General features: G+C 47.5%; 2 protein-coding genes across 6 annotated transcripts in view; one reads left to right on the plus strand and one right to left on the minus strand.

Moving 5' to 3' along the window:
- Positions 1 to 8,381: 8,381 nt before the first annotated feature.
- Positions 8,382 to 17,520, plus strand: AGMAT (agmatinase). Of its 3 annotated transcripts, none has more exons than XR_007470905.1 (7): positions 8,382 to 9,230; positions 10,194 to 10,396; positions 12,852 to 12,900; positions 13,952 to 14,147; positions 14,583 to 14,762; positions 15,756 to 15,995; positions 17,321 to 17,384. XR_007470905.1 is itself a non-coding variant. In XM_004272426.4 (7 exons), the coding sequence occupies exons 1-7, from the start codon at positions 8,932 to 8,934 to the stop codon at positions 17,392 to 17,394; spliced, it is 1,086 nt and encodes a 361-aa protein (XP_004272474.1). In that variant the 5' UTR covers positions 8,382 to 8,931; the 3' UTR covers positions 17,395 to 17,520. The 3 variants fall into 3 exon arrangements, 2 of the variants coding, with proteins under 2 accessions (XP_004272474.1, XP_049552057.1); XM_004272426.4 differs by having other exon boundaries at positions 15,911 to 15,995; positions 17,321 to 17,520; XM_049696100.1 differs by lacking the exon at positions 17,321 to 17,384 and having other exon boundaries at positions 15,756 to 16,995.
- A 625-nt stretch (positions 17,521 to 18,145) lies between these two features.
- The window catches only part of DNAJC16 (DnaJ heat shock protein family (Hsp40) member C16), a 37,413-nt gene continuing 33,804 nt past the window's right edge, over positions 18,146 to 21,754 (minus strand). For 2 of the 3 annotated variants that reach the window (XM_049696071.1, XM_004272427.4), the window contains one exon: positions 18,146 to 21,733. In XM_049696071.1, the coding sequence (XP_049552028.1) occupies positions 21,337 to 21,733 (397 nt within the window). In that variant the 3' untranslated portion in view covers positions 18,146 to 21,336. The remainder of the gene's footprint in view (positions 21,734 to 21,754) is intronic. The other variant, XR_004484686.2, reaches the window with a different exon arrangement.

Consider the following 21,754-nt stretch of genomic DNA (forward strand, 5'->3'; position numbering starts at 1 on the left):
GGAATAGGCACTATTCCCAGCCGGGTATAAGAGTCAAGAACCTTTCCCTCCAATCCTTTCAAGTGGTTCTTTCCCCAGCCTGGGGAAGTTTTCTTGTGCACAGGTGCTAAGCAGTACCTTGGTGAATACTAGAAGAAATCTCTGGGGTTTTTTCTTTCTCTGAACTGCTCCCCCATCTCTGTCACTCTGTCCTATGAACTCTAGCCGCTTTGGTCTCCCTGGACTCAGCTCTGTATGCCGGACTCAGGGACTCCACTGAGCTCTGCCTCAGTTTTCCATCCTTGCACTGTAGCCTGGAAACTCAGGTAGTTCTGGGACAGTACCAGGGCTCGTCTCATTTGCTTCTTCTTCAAGGATTACCATCCTTTGTGGTCTGATGTCCAATGTATAAAGACCATTGTTTCATAATTTTTTGTTCCTCCTTTGGTTGTTGTAGGTGGAACAGTAAGTCTGGTCCCTGTTTCTCTATCGTGACTTCTGGAAATGGAAGTCCAAATATCACACCAATTTTACCACTTTTATCACTCAAACCCATTGAATATCTTAGGTTGCATACTGTTGAACTCACATCCAGTTGATTCCAGGAGAAGACAGCTATTCTCGTTTTTATATTCCTACAGACTTAACCAATAGCCCGGCACTTGGCTGACACTCAGTAAAAGCTGGAGTGGATGAATAAACTATTTTGAGCAAACAGCTGTCGATCAGCTTGTGGTGTTTTCTTCCAACATTTGTTGATGGGCTTTTGCAATTTTCTTCTTGCCTGCCAGCAGCAAATGAAAGCTAGGCAAAGTGGAAATTTCTGGGACTTGTTATTCATGATTGTAATTATCCACAAAAATGTACCCTTTATAAAAGTTTATCAACAGGCATGAGGGAAGTTTTTGGGTGTGATGGACATGTTCTAGAACTGAGTTGTGGTGGAATGGTTGCACAGGTTTAGAGAAGAAATCATTGAATTGTACACTTAAAAAGAGTTGATTTTTGTGGCATATAAGTTACACCTAAATAAAGCAGTTAAAAAAAAAAAACGCTTATCTTGAAGATTCCCAAGGCATCTTAAGGTGAAAAAAGGAAGTTGCCAACCATTTTGTATAGGCTAAACCCAGTTTTGATATTATCTTTTAAAAAAATATTTATTTATTTATTTGGCTGCATCGGGTCTTAGTTGTGGCACTTGGGATCTTCATTGCGGCACGTGGGATCTTTAGTTGTGGCATGCGGGATCTAGTTCCCTGACCAAGGATGGAACCCACGCCCCCTGCATTGGGAGCTCAGAGTCTTAACTGCTGGACTACCAGGGAACTCCCAGTTTTGATATTTTCAAAAACCTCATATGCATTGAAATGTAACCTTGAGCAGGTAGGGATAGACTATGGTGGACTTTCACTTTGTACCCTACACATGCATTAGTTTTGTAATCAGAAAAAAAATAAAGATTTTAAAAGGAAGATTGTATTTTTTCATTAAAGGAGAGAGAAAATCAAGTAAAAGGCAAGAAAAAAAAAATGTGTATTTGACCCACCCACAAGGCAGTAGACAGATTAGAAATCGGAAAGCCTGATAATGATTCTTGTTCTGTTTTTGAACTCCAAGCTAGGACAGATTACTTAGCTGCTGGCTATTGTTCCAGAAACCAGGTTTAAGTCATGAAGTGCATATTTGTTTTTTTTTGTTTGTTTGTTTTTTTTCGGTACGCGGGCCTCTCACTGTTGTGGCCTCTCCCGTTGCGGAGCACAGGCTCCGGACGCGCAAGCTCAGCGGCCATGGCTCACGGGCCCAGCCGCTCCGCGGCATGTGGGATCTTCCCGGACCGGGGCACGAACCCGTGTCCCCTGCATCGGCAGGCGGACTCTCAACCACTGCGCCACCAGGGAAGCCCTGAAATGCATATTTGGAGTCTGAATCTTAAGTGTCAAAAGTGGAACTCTGAAATGAGTTTGAAAGTAGCTATGGGAATAATGTCAATGCAGGGGAATCCTTTTATCCTCTTAGCTATCCAATAAATTATGAGATTCCCTCCCTCCCAACCACTCTGACCAGAACCTTTGACAGGTAAAATAATCTCCAATTAGGGATTCTAGGGAGGAAGTTGCTTTGTAATATGCAGTAACATCACTGGCTTAGCACTTCAGTTTCCTTGTTAAATATAAATAATATGTCATATTTATTTTATAGGATAATTGGAAGGACAAATGAGATAAAACATAGCAAGTGTTGAATTCAGAAGGAAATTGGAACGTAAAAACAAGTCATCATGAAACAGAACAAATGCTGATTTTATTATACTACAGGAAATAGTGTATCACACATGCTGTATTTGTATGAGATCTCTATCTGTACTTCAAGCATTGATCTTTATCCTCCAAACACGTATATGAAGATGTTCTGGGTCTTCCCTGGTGGTCCAGTGGGTAAGACTCCGCGCTCCCAATGCAGGGGGCCCGGGTTCCATCCCGAGTCGGAGAACTAGATCCCACATGCATGCCGCAACTAAGAGTTCGCATGCTGCAACTAAGAGTCCGGGTGCCACAACGAAGATCCCACGTGCCTCAGTGAAGACCCCGGGCAGCCTAAATAAATAAATATTAAAAAAAAGAGAAGAAAAGGAATGCATCGGAGACTGACCGGGGCTTTGAAAAATCTAAACCTTTTCCTGAAGAAAAACTCAAATGGTGCAAAGATTACATTAAGATAGCCTATTGTATTATCAAATTGTTGAGGTGTCAGGATGAAATCTGATTGACTAAACCATCTAAACTGTATGTCACCTGATTGAGCGATTGAATGAGAGCTCTGTCCATTTTCTGAATTCTCCTTTCTTTGTTAGATGATCAAGCAGAAGTTTTCTGTGCCCTCTCCTGGTTTGACTTTGAAACTGCATAACAGTGATCTTTAAACTTCATTGGGTGGGGCTTTTCTTCAGTAAATTCATGCTCTCCCTCCCCTTCCTCTTGCCTTCGAAGGCTCATTTTGAACTACAGAGAGACAGAGGGGCCGCAAGAACTGTTCATCATTCACTCACCTACCAAACATTTATTATATTCTTTTTTTTTAACAAAGCACTGCCCTTGGAGGTCAGCCAAAAGGAAGAAGCAGATATTGGAACTTAAAATTTACTAGAACAGAGCTTCGGAACCTTTTTCCTGTCACAGCACACATAGAAAATTACACAATTTTAAGAACGTAAATGGGAAAAGAATTTGAAAAAGGATAGATACATGTATATATATAACTGAAGCAGTTTGCCGTACACCTGAAACTAACACAACATTGTTAATCAACTATATTCCAATATAAAATAAAAATTTAAAAAAATTACACAATTTGTATGTCCCACTGGGGTAAAGGGGAAGAAGGGGGAGGAGGGCTTTAGGGGTATCTATATGGGATTTGGTTAAAAAAAAAAATTCCATTTTCTACATATTGTATCATTATTATTTGAAAAATAAAATGAAAGTATTAGAGACAGCATTAAATATTGAACTTATATAAAGTTTCCAAATAAAATATTTTCCAAATTTTCACTTTCTTCTGTGAATGTAACTATTTTTTCTCTTTTTTAATTTAATTTTAAAATTTTCTTTTGAATGTAACTTTTAAATATCAGGTTATGCTTAAAATGGTTACATGCCATAATGACCAGAACTTTTCAAGAAGGATCTCTTCAAGTTCTTTTTTTTGTTTTTGTTTTTTATTTTATTTATTTGGCTGCGTCAGGTCTTAGTTGTGGAACTCAGGATCTTCGTTGAGGCGTGGGGTCTCTTCGTTGTTGTGCTTGGGCTTCTCTCTAGTTGTGGCGTGCAGGTTTTCTCTCTCTAGTTGTGGCACGTGGGCTCCTGGGAACATGGGCTCTGTAGTTTTGTGGCACGCGGGCTCTCTCATTGAGGCACAAGAGCTCAGTACTTGTGGCCCGTGGGCTTAGTTGCCCTGCAGCATGTGGGATCTTAGTTCCCTGACCAGGGATCGAACCCACGTTCCCTGCATTGGCAGGTGGATTCTTTACCACTGGACCACCAGGGAAGTCCCTCTCTTCAAGTTCTTGATAGCCATGAACAATTAGAAACTCAAATAGATAATACAAATTTAAAATTTTAACATTAAAAAACATAAAAGTTAAAATATTTAAAGAGGGCTTCCCTGGTGGCGCAGTGGTTGAGAGTCCGCCTGCCAATGCAGGGGACACGGGTTCGTGCTCCGGTCCGGGAGGATCCCACATGCCGCAGAGTGGCTAAGCCCGTGAGCCATGGCCGCTGGACCTGCGTGTCCGGAGCCTGTGCTCCGCAACGGGAGAGGCCACAACAGTAGAAGCCCGCGTACCGAAAAAAAAAAAAAAAAATTAAAGAAATGTCTATTTTCTTTCATTAACAATTGTACAATTGAAATTTCTTGTGATAACATTAATGGATCTTGAATCCAATCAAACTCTTTTGTGTCAAGCATTTAAAAATAATGACACAGGACTTCCCTGTTGGCGCAGTGGTTATGAGTCCGCCTGCCAATGCAGGGGACATGGGTTCGAGCCCCGGTGCGGGAAGATCCCACATGCCGCGGAGCAACTAAGCCCGGAGCAACTAACCACAACTACTGAGCCCGCGCGCCTAGAGCCCGTGCTCCGCAACAAGAGAAGCCATCGCAGTGAGAAGTCCACGCACCACAATGAAGAGTAGCCCCCGCTCGCCACAACTAGAGGAAGCCCACGCACAGCAACGAAGACCCAACACAGCCATAAATAAATAAATAACAACAACAACAAAAATAATGACAGCTCTGACTTAAAGCACATTCCTTCAGGGGTGATATCCACCTGGTATTCACTGTTAATGGCCAGCTGGCATATGTTCTTTTTTTTTTTGGCTGCATTGGGTCTTCGTTGCTGCACACGGGCTTTCTCTAGTTGTGGTGAGTAGAGGCTACTCTTCGTTGTGGTGCGCGGGCTTCTCATTGTGATGGCTTCTCTTGTTGCAGAGCACGGGATCTAGGCGCGCGGGCTTTAGTAGTTGTGGCATGCAGGCTCAGTAGTTGTGGCTCGCGGGCTCTAGAGCGCAGGCTCAGCAGTTGTGGTGCACGGGCTTAGTTGCTCTGCGGCATGTGGCATCTTCCCGGACCAGGGCTCGAACCTGTGTCCCCTGCGCTGGCAGGCAGATTCTTAACAACTGTGCCACCAGGAGAGCCCCTGACATCTGTTCTGATTGGTCAATATCTGTTCCATCTCAGATGTTAAATATTTTTAATGTCACCCTGCCCATAAGCATTGTTAAAGCAGTCACACCCTGAAGTTAGCTTGGACACCAGCCAAAAATGGACAGAAATATCTGATACTATGTGAAGACAGATTTGGGTCAGCCATCTGGGGCTGCTCTGGCCAGAGCCCTCCAACCAGTGTCCTCGCCCCTCCAGCCCTGACCAGCTGCATCTCGGGTTGCTGCTGCTCCCCCTTGGCCCCTGGAACTCACTTCCTCTAGCAGGGCCCTGGACGTTTGTCTGTAACGTGCAGCGGTGCACTCTGCAGCTGGCCTCTGAAGTTGATGGCCAGGTGGTAACACATGGCAAGCAGCAAATGCTGCTGATCCTTCTGCCTACTTGTAGAGATTGAAAGGCAGGATGACAGACTCTGTTCTGCTTGGATCATATCCGCAGGAGCTCCCCATGGGCTGCATGCACCCAGAGGTGTTTAGTCTAGCTGGCAGCCCCAAGGGCCATGGGATCTTTATGTTGTATCCAACCTGTAACCCAGTTGCAATATACCAGTGTACTCTGACCATGGTGAGGAAACTCTGCAGTAGAGGAAATAAAACATGCAATGATAACGCTACCTATTATTTATCAATGGATGGTTTACAGTGCTTTCACAGTGGACCTCATTTAACCCCCATAAGAACCACCAGTAAAGATTATCATCCCATTTTACAGAGTAGGAAATAGGTTCAAAAGGGTGAGTTGCTCAGATTGACATGTTAGGTCCACCCTTCCCTGACTGGGGTGCCTTAAGGATGTACACATTGGTGGGCTAGGTTAAATGATGAGTTATTGGAGTGACAGATTTACTTGAAAGTTTTTGGGTAAGCTGTTTTTTTTTTTTGGGCTGTGCCACACAGCTTACAGGATCTCAGTTCCCTGACTACTAAGCCACCAGGGAACTCCCTAGGGAAATTTTTTTTTTTTTTGCGGTACGCAGGCCTCTCGCTGCTGTGGCCTCTCCCTTTGCGGAGCACAGGCTCCGGACGCGCAGGCTCAGCGGCCATGGCTCACAGGCCCAGCCGCTCCGTGGCATGTGGGATCCTCCCGGACCGGGGCACGAACACGTGTCCCCTACATCGGCAGGCGGACTCTCAACCACTGCGCCACCAGAGAAACCCCCCCAGGGAAATTTTAACTGGTAAATTATATAGGCATTTCTTTGTTTGTTTTTGTCTTGTTTTGTTTTGTTTTGGCCGGCGTTGCACGGGATGCGGGATCTCAGTACTCCGACCAGGGATTGAACCCATGCCCCCTGTAGTGGAAGCTCGGAGTCCTAACCACTGGACCGCCAGGGAATCCCTTAACTGGTAAATAATATAAAATATTTGGAAATTCTGCCAACAATGATTGAGATTCACTGATAGTGGACCCAAGATTTAAGTTGTTTCTTTAAAAAAAAAAAAATTATTATTTATTTATTTTGGCTGCTCCGCGTCTTAGTTGCCACACATGGGATCTTTGTTGCAGCATGCAGACTTCTTAGTTGCGTCATGCATGCAGGATCTATCTCCCCGACCAGGGAACGAGCCCGGGCCTCCTGCACTGGGAGCGTGGAGTCTTACCCACTGGCCCACCAGGGAAGTCCCAAGATTTAAGTTGTTTCTGATTCCAGATCCCAATTTATCCCAGGTAGAAAAGTGTTAAGGTTTTATGAGAGTTACAGAGAGAGTCGTGTAAGCACGGGTTTCAGCTGAACATTGGGCATGTGGAGATGGGAGCTAGGGAGAGAGCATTCCAGCAAAGGAAAGGAGGCAAGAAAGTGGGGCTGTGTAAGGTGAACAATGGCTGGAGAGATAAGGGCGTGAAGATGCATAACTGGAAATACGATTAGAAAGTGGATTGGCTTCAGGAAGCTTTATCTGGCAGGAAAGTCTATGTGATACTAGCTGTGGTGAGACCAATTGGAAAGCTAGAGGTGGGAAGGCTTGAACCAGAGTAGCCGTGGAGAGCTTTCACATGGGAAACCATCACGACTTACCAAAGGATGGTGGGGGAGAGGGGCAGGATCAAAGAGAGGGACGTGGGAAGTTGCTGGCTGAACTTGTAGCCCACCTGAGGTGTTGTCAAAACATCCAGGTAGGGCTTCCCTGGTGGCGCAGTGGTTGAGAGTCCGCCTGCCGACGCAGGGGACACAGGTTCATGTCCCGGTCCGGGAGGATCCCACATGCCACGGAGCGGCTGGGCCCGTGGGCCATGGCCGCTGGGTCTGCGCGTCCGGAGCCTGTGCTCCGCAACGGGAGGGGCCGTGGCGGTGAGAGGCCCGTGTACCGCAAAAACAAAAAAAACATCCAGGTAGGGAGTTAGCAAATGGGTGACTGGAGCCCAGGGCTGGGATATGGGTTGTGAGTTATCTGCCTCTAGGTGAAAATGGTTACCTTGCTATTGGAAGAGACTGCCATCAGAGAAGGGGCCATCGGAGAGCAGGGGCACACCTGGTCAAAGAAGCCACCTGCGGAAAATTGAAAGGAAGGGCGTGTTCGGCAGCAGCGAATGATGAAGAGGAAGGTTGGAGCTGCTGTCACATAGTGCCTGGCACATAATAGGCACGCAAATACCTGTGAGAAGAATGAAAGAAAAAAAAGACAGTAAGAAAACGATACATTCAGGACAAACCATATGAAAGAAATAGTGGTAGAATCTAGGCATAAGGGTGTTAAACTAGTAAGGACCTACTGTACAACACAGAAAACTCGACTCACTCGTCTGTAATGATCTATATGGGAAAAGAAGATAAAAAAGAGTGGACAGATGTATAGGTATAACTGATTCACTTTGCTGTACACCGGAAACGAACACAACGTTGTACATTAACTAGACTCCAATAAAAATTAATTAAAAACTAAAAAGGTGTTGAGGGAATAACCAAGAGATTCTTGCATTTGCTCCAGAAAATGGCAGGGACCTGCTCGGCAGCCTGTGGCCACACTGAATACCTGTTATTGATCTTTAGGAGACTTTGCCTCACCCTGCAGGGTGGTGTGAGTTAATGTGTGATTTTATATAAAGGGACAAATTTAATGCAAACTCGGGCCTTTCCCATTCAATCTCAAGTTCTAGAGATTAAAAAATATATAATACCACAAAATGGCTCCCATAACTGCATTACAAATCACTTCTTCCCCCCCCCCCCCAGGGATAAAGAGGACTGCACATGTGGGCTCGCTTCTAAGTCCTTTTTAAAAAAGGTTAGTTTAGAAAGACTCTGCTTCCTGAGACTCCCGCCCAGATATTTCTTGGTACATTATTTTTTAAAAAGTGCTCCAATTTCTCTCGCTTAGAGAAAGGTCTTTCCTCTTCAAATCTTTCAGGTTTTTGTGGGATCTTAGTTCCCCAACCAGGGATCGAACACGTGTCCCCTGCAGTGGAAGCCTAAAGTCTTAACCACTGGACTGCCAGGGAAGTTGCATTAGGTGTTACTCTGGGAGAAGAAGTTGCCAAGGGCCTGATTTCGGTGCGGAGGGACCCACCTGGGCCAGTGCGGTGGACGTCGGTAGGGAGTCCCGGGCCTGGCTCTAGTTACGAAAGGAACTAGAGGCCGAAGTCCAGGAAGGTGTGCAGGGAGAGAGCGGCCCGATCCCTGGGCCCCTCCCCCGCCTGTGATCTCCAGGCGCCCCTGCCCTTTGAGCCCGGGGCGTCTCGGGCGCTGGCACACACGCCCCGGCCGCTGCGGGGACCAACGGGGCGGGCGGGATGCTGCGGCTGCTGGCGTCCGGCTGCGCCCGGGGCCCGGGGGGCGGCGGGGGCGCGCGGGGGCTGGTTCTCGGGGGTTGCGTGCGTCCTGCGGCGGGGCTCTGCGATCTCGGCAGCAGCCAGAGCCGCCAGGCCTCCGACGCCCCCCGGAACCAACCTCCCAGCTCCGAGTTCGTGGCTCGGTCGGTGGGCATCTGCTCCATGATGCGGCTGCCCGTGCAGGCCTCCCCCGAGGGGCTGGATGCCGCCTTCATCGGGGTGCCGCTGGACATTGGGACCTCCAACCGGCCCGGGGCGAGGTAAGCCCCGAAGGACTCGGGGACACGTGTTGGGACAGCCTGGCGGCCACTGCGCACACAAAACTCATGGAGAGGCGCTTTCCCTCACCCAGGGTCCAAAGTGCCCCCAATCCTTTGAGAGACAGCTGGTTTCCCTCAAGCAACCCTGAGGGCTCAGCCGTGTCATCCATTGGTAAAGAAAGGGGGTTTAAGGACTGAGCCTTCTCCCTGCCCCGTTCCCTGGCCTAGCTGGATGGTGGCTGTGGGTACCCCAGTTTACAGAAGCAGGGGACATTAAGTTTGAGAACAGAAGCTGGTTGCCCTTCCCCAAACCTCTAGATGTCACGTGACTCAAGAATTTGCTCCAAATAAGGCAATTTTTTCTTCTTTCTTTGGTCGCGCAGCCTGCGGGGATCTTAGTTCCCCCACCAGGGATCACCGCATGCCCCCTGCAGTGGAGATGCGGAGTCTTAACCACTAAACCGCCAGGGAAGTCCCCCAAATAAGGCAGTTTTCCTAAGATCAAGTTAGAGGAAGTAAAATCGATTTTTCTAATTATTGAACATCAGCTATTTACGATTCCGCAGCAACAGTTTAGGAAATTGAGGCTCAGGGAGATTAAGAAATTACCTAATGCCATTTAGTAAATTGGTGATTGGTGGGCTTCTAAGTCTGTACCTTTAATCTCTTCACTATATAGGCTAGATCAGTGGTCCTCAACGTGTGTGTGACGTTTTCCCCCCAGGGGACATTTGGCAGAGTCTGGAGGCATTTTTGGTTATCACAACGTGGGGGAAGGGCTGCTACTGGCATCTAGTGGGGAAAGACCAGGGTTGCTGCTAAACGTCCTGCAATGTATAGGATGACCCCTACCCCCTGCAGCAAAGATTCAGCCAGCCCCAGCGCAGAGCCTGGGAAGCCCTGGCCTAGGCAGAGCCTCTGAACCTTTAGGGATGGCTCACAGGCTGATTCTTCCTCCTCCAGATTTGGACCCCGAAGGATCCGTGAAGAATCAGTGCTGCTTCGGACAGCCAACCCTAGCACAGGAGCCCTCCCCTTCCAGTCCCTCATGGTTGCAGACCTAGGCGACGTGAATGTCAATCTTTATAACCTTCAGGACAGCTGCCGCCTAATTCGAGAGGCCTATCAGAAGATTGTAGCAGCTGGCTGTATTCCTCTGACCTTGGGTAATGTCATCTGCAAGGGAGAGGGTAGTTCTCTGAGCTCAGGGTCTATTTATCATGAGCTGGAGTACGGTTACTTCTCCAGGGGGAGCCACTGGCAATATGGAGACAGTAGGAAAGGGAACATTTTTAGTTCATTTATTTTAACCCCTGGGGAGAGGATATTTACATTTTTGGACTAAGTGACTGACAGGGATGGACCAGGGTGAAGCAAGTGAGGCACTCACCTTGGTGCAAAATTTAAGGGGTGCCAAAAAGTCAGCAATACGTATTACTGATTTCCCTTTCTTTTTGCCTCAGGTTCCAGTATGGCTCAGAACAGCACAGTTGCTGATCCTATCTTTATTTAGAGTTTATCATGGGGGACTTCCCTGGTAGCGCAGTGGTTAAGAATCCGCCTGCCAATGCAGGGGATGTGGGTTCAAGCCCCGGTCCGGGAAGATCCCACATGCTGCGGAGCAACTAAGCCCATGTGCCACAACTACTGAGCCCGCGTGCCTAGAGCCCATGCTCTGCAACAAGAGAAGCCACTGCAGTGAGAAGCCTGCGCGCCGCAAGGAAGAGTAGCCCCCGCTCACCGCAGCTAGAGAAAGCCCGTGCATAGCAATGAAGACCCAACGCAGCCAAAAATAAAAATTAAAAAAAGGGACTTCCCTGGTGGCGCAGTTCCCTGGGACTACCCAACGCAGCCAAAAATAAAATAAAATAAATTTATAAAAAAGAAAAATAAATAAATAAAATAAAGTAGCGTGGGCTTCTCATTGCGGTGGCTTCTCTTGTTGTGGAGCACGGGATCTAGGTACACGGGCTCAGTAGTTGCAGCATGCGGGCTCTGAGGCACACGGGCTTCAGTAGTTGTGGCTCTCGGGCCTAGTTGCTCTGCGGCATGTGGGATCTTCCCAGACCAGGGCTCGAACCTGTGTCCCCTGCATTGGCAGGCGGATTCTTAACCACTGCACCACCAGGGAAGTTCCTATCATGGATCCTTTTTTTTTTTTGCATTGATTTTGATTTTTTAAAATATTACATTAAAATAATATTTATCTTGATTACTTAGTTTTTTTGTTTGTTTTGGCCACACAGCTTGCAGGATCTTCGTTCGTCCCCTGGCCAGGGATGGGACCCAGGTCCCCTGCAGTGTAAGCGCAGAGTCCTAATCGCTGGACTGCCAGGGAATTCCCCAATCACTGAGTTTTTTTTTTTTTTGGTGTCCCTTCAATTTTGCATCCGGCAAGTGCCTCTATCCACCTCACCTTGTCCCAGCCCTTGATGCCAGGCCCGAGGAGGCTGCCAGCAGGGTCTTAGTTGTGATTTCTTAAGTATTCAAGGACGTTGTTTCAATGACTTTATTTGAGAGAACTGCAAGGGGGTCTTTTCCTCTCGTCAGGGTCTATGTCAATCTATAGAGCAGCTTTCCTCTTACCCTCCCCCACCCTGCCCCACTCTCACTGTAGCAGTTCTTTCTCTTCCTGTTCACCAATAGTCAAAATAGTACCTTTTTCTAAATATCTAAATTTATTTTTGCCAAATGAGAGGGCCCAGCCTGCAGAGCATAGTGGTAAGGAGTGGGGTTTCTGGCTGACGTGGTTTGAAATCTCAGTTCCACCTCTCACTAGCTCTTTTTTTTTTTTTTTTTTTTTTGCGGTACGCGGGCCTCTCGCTGCTGTGGCCTCTCCCGTTGCGGAGCACAGGCTCCGGACGCACAGGCTCAGCGGCCATGGCTCACGGGCCCAGCCGCTCCGTGGCACGCGGGATCCTCCCGGACCGGGGCACGAACCCGTGTCCCCCGCATCGGCAGGCGGACTCTCAACCACTGCGCCACCAGGGAAGCCCTCTCACTAGCTCTTGACGCTTCATTTCCTTATCTGTAATATGGGAATAAAAATACCACCACCTACCTTCTTATATTGTGTCAGGGGCATATAACAAAAGTGCATATAAAGTGCCCAACTTTGTGACTGGCATGTTTTAAGTTTCCATAAATATAGCTGTTGTTGTTATTAATAATTATCAATGGTAATACTTTTCTAGACCTGTGCTGTCCATTATGGTAGCCCCTAGCCACATGTGGCTATTTAAATGAATTACAATTAAATAAAATAAAAAATGCAATTCTTCAGTTGCGTGAGCCACATTTCAATAGCCAATGGCTAGTGACCACCATGTTGGCCAGTGCAGATACAGAACATGCGTGTCACTGCAGGAAGTTCAACTGGACAGAGCATTTTCCCTATAAGCCTTAATTTAATTTCCTCTTTTAAATGACAATGTAATGTCAAACATTTAGTGGCCATTTCTCCACCACTGAACAAGATCATATTTTAGCTGGGGTTATAGTTCTTCCAGTCTAATCGAAAGGGTGGCAGAATTGGGCAGATTAAAGATCGTTCTAGGTGATACATGGTCTTCGAATCTTATCCACGTTCCAGATGTTTTCTTCTTTTTTGTCTCCTTGAAGGTGGAGATCACACAATCACCTATCCTATATTGCAAGCGATGGCAGAAAAGTAAGTCCCAAAGGCCGGAGCTGGGGAATGAGTTGTTTTCTGCTAGATGGCGTCAGGTGACCTCTGCTGCCTCAGGTTATTGGGGATGATAGGAAATTCCCCACTGAGTTGCTTCTATGGATCAAAATTAAGGTCAAGCTCCAGGTGTGTCTGTCAGTCACCAGATGGGAGCCAAGACAATTTATTATTAACACCCTGGCCGCCCGCCCTTGCCCTAGATCTGCCCTGGTATGCAGGCTCAGCATTTGCCTCTGTTTTTGGAAGATGAGCCCCTAGTGAAATACACAACCCCAGTTAACTTCAGTTTCTGTTTTGCTGCAGAGGCCAAATACAAATACTGACAGGCACAATGGTGTTGCTTGCTGAGGAGAGGCCCTGTTTTTTCCTGAAAGGGCCCCTTTCCCAGAGGATGAGAAGATGGATTTTTCCAGTAGTGAAAATCTAGCAGGGATTGACTAATTTTGGTTAGTTAGTCTGAGAAATAGACAGATGGGCCAAGGTGGTGAGCTCCAGAATTCATATAGAGGAAAGCTATGTGGGTGGCATTCTGGTTGGAGGTGGGTGGGTGGGTACAAGGCTTTTCTGGAAGCTGTGTTTGCCTGGCACTGATTTGGATTGTCTGTTTTTTTGGGGCGGCTGGCAGGGTTGATGGGGATTATAGAGAGAGAGCTGAGTAGAAGCTGCTTCTTGGTTACCGCAGTTGGAGAAAGGGTGGTGCTGATTAGTTGAGCCTTCAGACGAGCTCACCTGAGCCGCCACCCTTTACTTGCATCCTCCCAGCCCTCTCCATCTGTAAGTGAAGAAAATTCTGGGTGATAGGTAGGGAGTGTCAGCTAAAGCACGTGACTATCTTCTGCTTGACTTCTCTGAGCTTATTGTCCTTCTGAGAAGCTAAGTGGTTTGAAGACAGAAACCAGTTGCAAGGCTGGTAACTGATGCCAGGTCCCCCCTCCACGGCTATGAATCGTCATCAAGTTTTGGCGGCCTGGAGGGTGGTGGTGTTCAGGCCCCACCGGGAGGCCTGGCTTCTGAGCCGCCCTGTTGTCATCAGGCATGGGCCTATGGGGCTGGTGCACGTGGATGCACACACGGACGTGGCGGACAAGGCCCTGGGTGAGAAGCTCTATCACGGGACGCCCTTCCGCCGTTGCGTGGACGAGGGACTCCTGGACTGTAAGCGCGTGGTACAGATCGGCATCCGGGGCTCTTCCATGACCTTGGATACCTACAGATACAGCCGGAGCCAGGTGACAGGCCGAAAGCCCCTCCCTCTGTCCCCGGCCCCAAAGTGCCTTCCTCTCCATTGCCCACTCAGTGGAGGCTATGGATTCAAAGGGACTTTGCTAATCAAGCTCCAAGTGGGGACAGAATGGTGAGTTTGCGTCATGTGGAGCAGATAGGAGCGGGGATGATAGTTCACGAGGCAAAGGAGGCCTCATCGCTGTGGAGGGGGACAAGCAGAAACAAACCAGGCCCTTGGATGCTGCTGGCTTGGAAAAGAGTGGAGGAGGTCCAGACCCAAGGCGATGGGTCTGATATGGGGATGATAGTTCCCTCCTCGTGGATATTGGGGGTCAACTTTGAGGTGCACATAAGCTGAGCACGGGGTAGGCCTATAGGAAATGCCCAGTAAATGCTGCCAGGCCCAAGTGTCAACTTTCTGCTCTTCAATTCTTTCTCAGGGCTTCCAGGTGGTCCTGGCTGAAGACTGCTGGATGAAGTCGCTGGTTCCTCTGATGGGAAAAGTGAGGCAGCAGATGGGAGTCAGACCCATTTATATAAGCTTTGATATCGACGGCTTGGACCCTGCCTATGCCCCAGGGACAGGGACACCCGAAATTGCTGGTCTCACCCCTAGTCAGGTAAGGAGGCTCCACCAGCGACACTTCCTGTGGGTGAGGACACTTAGCTCCCCACTTTCCTGGGACCTGAACTGAGTCTTTAGAAATCAGGATGGGCTTTTAAAATCAGAGCACCTGGGTCTTTATTGTGCTCAGGGCCGATCACAGGTTTGGATTCTCCCTTATTGATGAGTGACTGATTTTGGCAAGGGCCCTCATTTCTTATCTGGGATATAATAGTCCGTTATTTGGTCTTTCTGCCTCTGGTCCACCTGTTCATGGGGACAATACTGTAGTGCCCCCTGTTCAGACACCAAACTTACCTTTTTGGGGTTAAATTTTAAAGGTATGCACAGTGAGATTAACACCTCCTAGGGTAGTTCAAGAGTTTTAGAAACCCCCAAAGAAAGCTCCCATGGTATGCTGAGCATAGCACAGGGAGGCAGAACTGGAGGGTGGCTCTACCTAGAAGGAAAGCTCCAGGGGTGGACCTTTGTTCTGTTCACTACTCTCCGAGCCGAGGAGAGTGTCTGACATATAAGTAGGAGGTACTCACAGATACTGGAGTAAATGAATGAAGACTGCTTGAACTAATCAACTATCTTCTATCCTCTCAGAAAGGAGGATGGTCATAACAGCCTCTCTTAAAGCCTTTCCCAGTTCCCGTCAGTTTTCTAGAACACACTCCTCATTCCTCGGCTTCGCATCCTTCCTGCTTTTCACCTGCAGAACGGAAGCAAAGTGATGCTCTTCCTGCCACGCCCCTCACTCATCCTATCTCCGGCCACGTCTGACTACTAGTACTTCTTCCGTCCTGGCGCCTTTGCATGTGTCTTTCTCTCTCCCTGGGCTGCCCTCTCCCTACTCCTCTGCTTGGTCAGTTCCTTGAGCTAAGTGTTTCCACCTTGGAGGAGCCTTCCCCAGCCTCTTCAGGCTGCGACACGTGCTCAGACTATTCCTGAAGCCCTTCATGCTGGCATTGAAGCGATTGGTTTGTCTCTGTGATCCCACCAGGGTGCCTGGTGGTCAATGAATGTTTATTGAGGGAAAGCGACAGTTCCAAGTCGAAGGGCAGGACCGTGTTGGGAGAAATCCATGGAGGCCTCTACTGGTTGCTTTCTGTTGTCAATGATTACCTCTCTGGACAACTCAAGCTTCATCTTGGACAGGCTCTGGAGATCATCCGGGGTTGTCAAGGACTGAACGTGGTGGGTTGTGATCTTGTGGAGGTTTCACCGCCGTACGATCCTTCTGGTGAGTAAGGGAGACAAATGTGATCCGTAGGCAGCGGCTAGTTTATTTATTTTTTTATTATATTTTTTATTTTTGGCTGCGTTGGGTCTTCGTTGCATGCAGGCTTTCTCTAGTTGCGGCGAGCGGGGGCTACTCTTCGTTGCGGTGTGTGGGCTTCTCACTGCAGTGGCTTCTCTTGTTGCGGAGCACTGGCTCTAGGTGCGTGGGCTTCAGTAGTTGCAGCACATGGGCTCAGTAGTTGTGGCTCACGGGCTCTAGAGCGCAGGCTCAGTAGTTGTGGCGCACGGGCTTAGTTGCTCCGCGGCATGTGGGATCTTCCCGGACCAGGGCTTGAACCCGTGTCTCCTGCTTTGGCAGGCGGATTCTTTTTTTTTTTTTTTTGCGGTACGCGGGCCTCTCACTGTCGCAGCCTCTCCCGTTGCGGAGCACAGACTCCGGACGCGCAGGCTCAGCGGCCATGGCTCACGGGCTCAGCCGCTCCGCGGCATGTGGGATCCTCCCGGACCGGGGCACGAACCCGTGTCCCCTGCATCGGCAGGCGGACTCCCAACCACTGCACCACCAGGGAAGCCCGGCAGGCGGATTCTTAACCACTGCGCCACCAGGGAAGTCCCAGCGGCTACTTTAAATTGTATTAATCTAGTTAATAAGTAGATGGATGGGTCCCTTTATGTAACTCGGGAACCGGCTGAGTATGTCCTACAGTGAAGAAAATAAACCTATTACTGTACACCATACAGATGTGAGCTAATGAACCCTAACAAAACCCCTGGGAGGCGGCTAAGGATTGTTAGCTGGCCCACCCGTCAGCAGAAGAGAGAGAAACCAGCGTGCAGTTCAGCGATAGGGCTGCCCGGTGCCATCTGCCTTGGATATTTCATTGAAAAGTGAATTCTCAAGGCATAAATGGTATTTATTAATATTGATAAAGTGGGGGAGTTAGCTGGTTTAGGAGAGAGATTCAAAGCCAATGCCATCCCAATAATTTTAATCTAGAAAAACTTACAGGGTTAGGCCCGTTAGCCTTAGAGGATAGATAGTAAATACGATACACACCAATATGATAGGTTTTCCTTTGGGGGAAATCCGTTCTCAGAGTAAACAGAGAGCCTTCTGAATTTTAAAATACCTTTTCTGAATGATGCTTGATAGAGAGAACGCCGGGGAAAGCATGTCCACGGGGCGGTGGGGAACCGCAGAGGAGCGCGCAAGGCAGGACTCTGGGAAAGGAAGCACAAAGGGACAAAGGCTGAGGAGCCCGAGGGGCTCGGCCTCAGGAGGCGGTCTGTGTGGTGTTCACGCTTGGGTTTTTCACTGCTTTGTAGGAAACACAGCCCTCGTGGCGGCTAACCTGCTGTTTGAGATGCTGTGTGTTCTCCCCAAAGTGACAGTCGCCTGAATGTTGTGCTATGATGTTCAAGATAAAACAAGAGCTTACCTGGATGACAAATTCCCCAGAACTTATGTGCAAGCAATCTGAGTACTAAAGAGTTTATGCCAATAAAACGTTCTGCTAAAAGTGTCATTGGTGGCTGTACAATCTGGGCTTACAGTAGAACTCTAATCCAAACAGCTAATATTCCTAAGGTGTTCGAATTAACTTAAAAAAAAATGCACTTGTGCTTTATTTTTTCCTTTGATGAACGGTGATGGAGGATAAAGGGGAAAGGGATGGAGAATTTAGTTTATCTATAATCTGGAGGAATGAAATGAAAAAACCCTATGAAATAATACTGTAGAAAAACATTCCATATTTCTATAGTATCTTCCTTTAAAATACAGCCCCTACGCTGAGGAGCATCTTGGTTTTAGGACCATCGTGAACATAGAAAAAGTTTGAAAGAAAAAATAACAGGCAGATCCTAATAAAGAAACTTCCCACTCAAAAGCCCAGGAAGATGCAGGAATGTCTTCAAAACCAGGTGACATCAGCTGGCTCTTAGTGGCCTTGCCTTAACCCGCTCCCTCTGAGCCTGTTTTGCATTATCTTCTCTTCAAGCTGACCCACCCTCTATGACAGCAATTCCCCAAATCTGCAGTGGAGGCGTGACGACCTTAAGCATGTGTTGAGTTACATGCGAATTCAGTTTTGTTGATAATGTGTCCATGGTCAAATCATCATCTCGTGACATAAGAGCTACCCATAATCATCACACATTAAAATAGTTTATTTCTGTTTCCAGTCTGTAATATTCTTAAAACAAAATAACATCAGCTTCAGTGCCTGTTCACAATACAAAACAAAAACAACATAAAAAAGACACCATTTGCCAAATAAGTTATTTGTTCCTAAGAGTATCAAAAGTGCAAAATATTCACCTTCTTTTCAGGTCTGTCTCGAAAGCATCATCCTCCTCCTTGACAAACTGAACAGATTCGGCAGCAGACACGCTGCGTTTGTTTCAAGGGACAATGTCAGGTATTTGGACATGACCAACGTTTCAGCTGTAAAGAATGTTTTGCATCAGCTTTTCAAGAATTTTACTTAGAAAAAAATGTTTGAGTGTTTGCTCCTAATCCCTTTCCCCAAACAATGCAAATCACTTAAAACACATTCAGATCCCACTTCTTTTTATAGCAGGAAAACATTTACGTACTGAATAAGGAGGGAATCAACCTATTATTTGAAACCACAACCAAGTTTTCATGGTCAATAAGCGATGGCAGCAAGCCTGTGGTGCCCAATGGGAGTTAGGGCAGGCCTGCTCGCTGACATGTTGCCTAGTTGGAGGTGATGAACTCGGTGTTAGACAGATTGCGCCACCGACACCTGGGCTGATAAAAAATTTTAAAAAAAACGGGTGCGTATATCTACAAAGGCTTGTTTTCGGCCAGTTGTTGTCCTCATCTGCTAAACATGATGCAGAGTCTGTATCAATCAGAAAAACCTACCTCTGAAAACATCAACGTTGTCAGTTTCAAGACACTCGAAGACTAGGAAGTTAACTTAGAGCCAAAATTGGGTCTGTGTGATTACATATGTAAGATAAATGGTAGCACTGGCTGACCAGGACAGTGGCTCATACATTTGACACAAAAGTAAACAAATTCATGGAAATGACATTCAGGAGGAAAGGCGTGGGTGGTCAAGGGTAAAGGTCAGTTTAAAAGCTTCCCAGTTTCCTCTTGGGGGGCATAGATAGCTACCAGCCCCCAAACGGATCTGTAGATGATGTTTTTTGGATTGAAATATTTCCTAGGAACGTTTTCACTATTATCACTTTCCTTTCTTTATACAAATGAAAGGTGCAGCTGTCTGAAGGTGCTTTTTATTTTAATGATACAATTTTTTTTTTTTTTTTGCGGTACGCGGGCCTCTCACTGCTGTGGCCTCTCCCGTTGCGGAGCACAGGCTCCAGACGCGCAGGCTCAGCGGCCATGGCTCACGGGCCCAGCCGCTCCGCGGCATGTGGGATCTTCCCGGACCGGGGCACGAACCCGCGTCCCCTGCATCGGCAGGCGGACTCTCAACCACTGCACCACCAGGGAAGCCCACAATTTTTTAAAGTGAACGAATCTGGGGTGTTTTTGGTTTTCAGAAATTAAGGTCAGGAATCCCATTAGTACCAGAAATTAAAAAAATAAAAACCTACCACTGAACCAAAACACTACTCGTATAAGCAACTTGGCCACAAGAGATGCAGAAAATAATTCTGAGGACTTGGTGCATCACAGAGCCAAAAATGAATTCCTTGATCAGTTCTACCTGGGCCAGATGCCATGAGATATGGCAATAAGAATAAACACCCACTTTTAGAGGATCATGTGGAAAAATAAAGCCTGGCAGTGATTTATTTTTTTAAATAAAGCTATAGATTCCATGAAAACTAGGGATTTCTGGGCTCAAATAATTTGTTACTTGCCACTGTAGCTCAATCCAAATGGCTTAGCTTAAAGCAATTACGATTAAAGAAAATATTAACCTATTTTGTCCCATCACTGATTTTGACCCTTCACTTTACAAAAAGGCAACTTGTTTTGACATTTGAACTCTTTGAGGTTGTCCAAACTCCACTGGTGGTGTGCTCTAAAAAGAAAAGGTAAGCTCTCTTGACTGGCTGGTAGGGCCCCGCCTGGGGTCCATCGTTCACTGGAGTTCAGCGAGCTGGGGTGCTGATGACAGGTCTGACCCTGTTACTGGTGAAGCAGTTGTAACTTAAGAGTGAAAACAATTAAGATGAGACATCAAAATATAGGCCAGAAGCTCAAAGTGAGCAAAACGGAAGCCTAGAACGTGTCTTGGCTCACTTGTCACCAAAGAGGACTTGAAGATACAGCACTTTTGGGGTAACAGTATTCAAAATACAATTGCTGAGAAATTTTAAGTTCCTTGATACAAAGATATGTCTGATAGTTTACTAAAGAGACATCACTGTAGGGAAGAGGTTCCTTGAGCCTGACTCACGGCAGGAATGACGTGTCGTCAGTTTAACATCTACTGGCTTATAGCAGCTTACCTCTACGTTCAGAGAGCAAGATTGCAAGTTATGGCTCCTAATATCCACACCCTAAAACTGACAGAGGCAGAAAGGCATCTGAAAACATACAGGTAAATGGCTCAAGGTCATTACAGTACTTCTTGCCACGCGGATCCCTCCCCAGCTACTCTTAGTGTTTGGGAGGGGGCTGATGGGATGCTCAAGAAGGCATCGCTCAGGCACTGCCCAGCCCTCCCTTCTCTAGTCTCGGGAAGAAAACCAAACAGACGTGCAGAAACCCCCACGCAGTCCTAACCTTTTAAAACCGTGGCTGACAAGCTGTTGTAGGAGGATACCCCCCAAATATACTTTTAGCCATTTACTACCAAAAAAACCACTAATGTAAGATCGCTTGGAACTAGGCCTCTTTTGAGACACAGGGCCCAGAAGCTGCGGTGGCTTGTCCCACCGTTACAGCATGCACCGCGGCAGAAGCACGGCCGAGGCGGGGCGGGGGTCAGATGGACCGACCGGCACACCAGGCTCGCGAGGTCCCCCCAGGCTCTGCTGCAGGGTCCAGCCCTGTGCTTGTCCCACAGCACAGAGACAGGACAGGGGAGGTGGGGGGCGAGCACGGGGCGGGGCGACAAAGGAAGAGGGAATGAGCAGTCTATTTTAAATAGTGTGGCATTCAAATGAGGAAAAAAGACCCAAAGGAAAGTATTCAGATCTGGGGAATTCAGCGTTTGGTGTTTTTCACTCCTAGGTTAGAACAGGACAAAGGAAAGATTCTTCTAGCCACTGTTCTGGAAGAATAATCTAAAATCTATACTCTGTCCATTGTGATAGTTTGAGTCCTGAAAATACCTGTTCACAGGGGCCTGTTAAAAAGTCTGAAGAGTTCGAGCCTCTTTTAGAAATTCTCAGTCTAGTTCAGGCCATGACGGGATATAAAACCTCTGTAAGGAGCCTTCCAGCAGCCGTTCCATCCATAAGGACAACTTGCTCAACTTTCCTTTGATGGGCCTGGATCCAAGGCCAGAAGATTTCCCTCGAGATTCACCCAGATGGAGGGAAGAGTCAAGGTCACTGCACGACCCCATGGCTTCCTCCTCTTCGACTGTTTTTTGGGGCTTGAAGAGGCAGAAGTATTTCTTGTGGCCATTCAGAGCCAGTACATAGCCCGTGTAGTCGCGTTCCATGAAATGCTTGTCGTATTGGTTTGGGATCGGGGCCACATCTTGAGCAAATTCTAGTAAGTATTCCAGCCATTCTCTGTGTTTATCTAGACTCAGGAAGGAAAAGTGCAGGCAGCTGCTCCTGTAGGAAGGACAGAAGGAG

The sequence above is a fragment of the Orcinus orca genome, chromosome 1, assembly GCF_937001465.1.
Source record: "Orcinus orca chromosome 1, mOrcOrc1.1, whole genome shotgun sequence".
Lineage (NCBI taxonomy): Eukaryota > Metazoa > Chordata > Mammalia > Artiodactyla > Delphinidae > Orcinus > Orcinus orca.

Excerpts from the sequence above, each read along its gene's own strand:
- AGMAT (XM_004272426.4), top strand. The coding sequence starts at position 8,932 with ATGCTGCGGCTGCTGGCGTCCGGCTGCGCCCGGGGCCCGGGGGGCGGC. Across the intron at positions 9,231-10,193 it reads TCCAACCGGCCCGGGGCGAG|ATTTGGACCCCGAAGGATCC; the intron begins GTAAGCCCCGAA and ends TTCCTCCTCCAG. Across the intron at positions 15,996-17,320 it reads ACCGCCGTACGATCCTTCTG|GAAACACAGCCCTCGTGGCG; the intron begins GTGAGTAAGGGA and ends ACTGCTTTGTAG.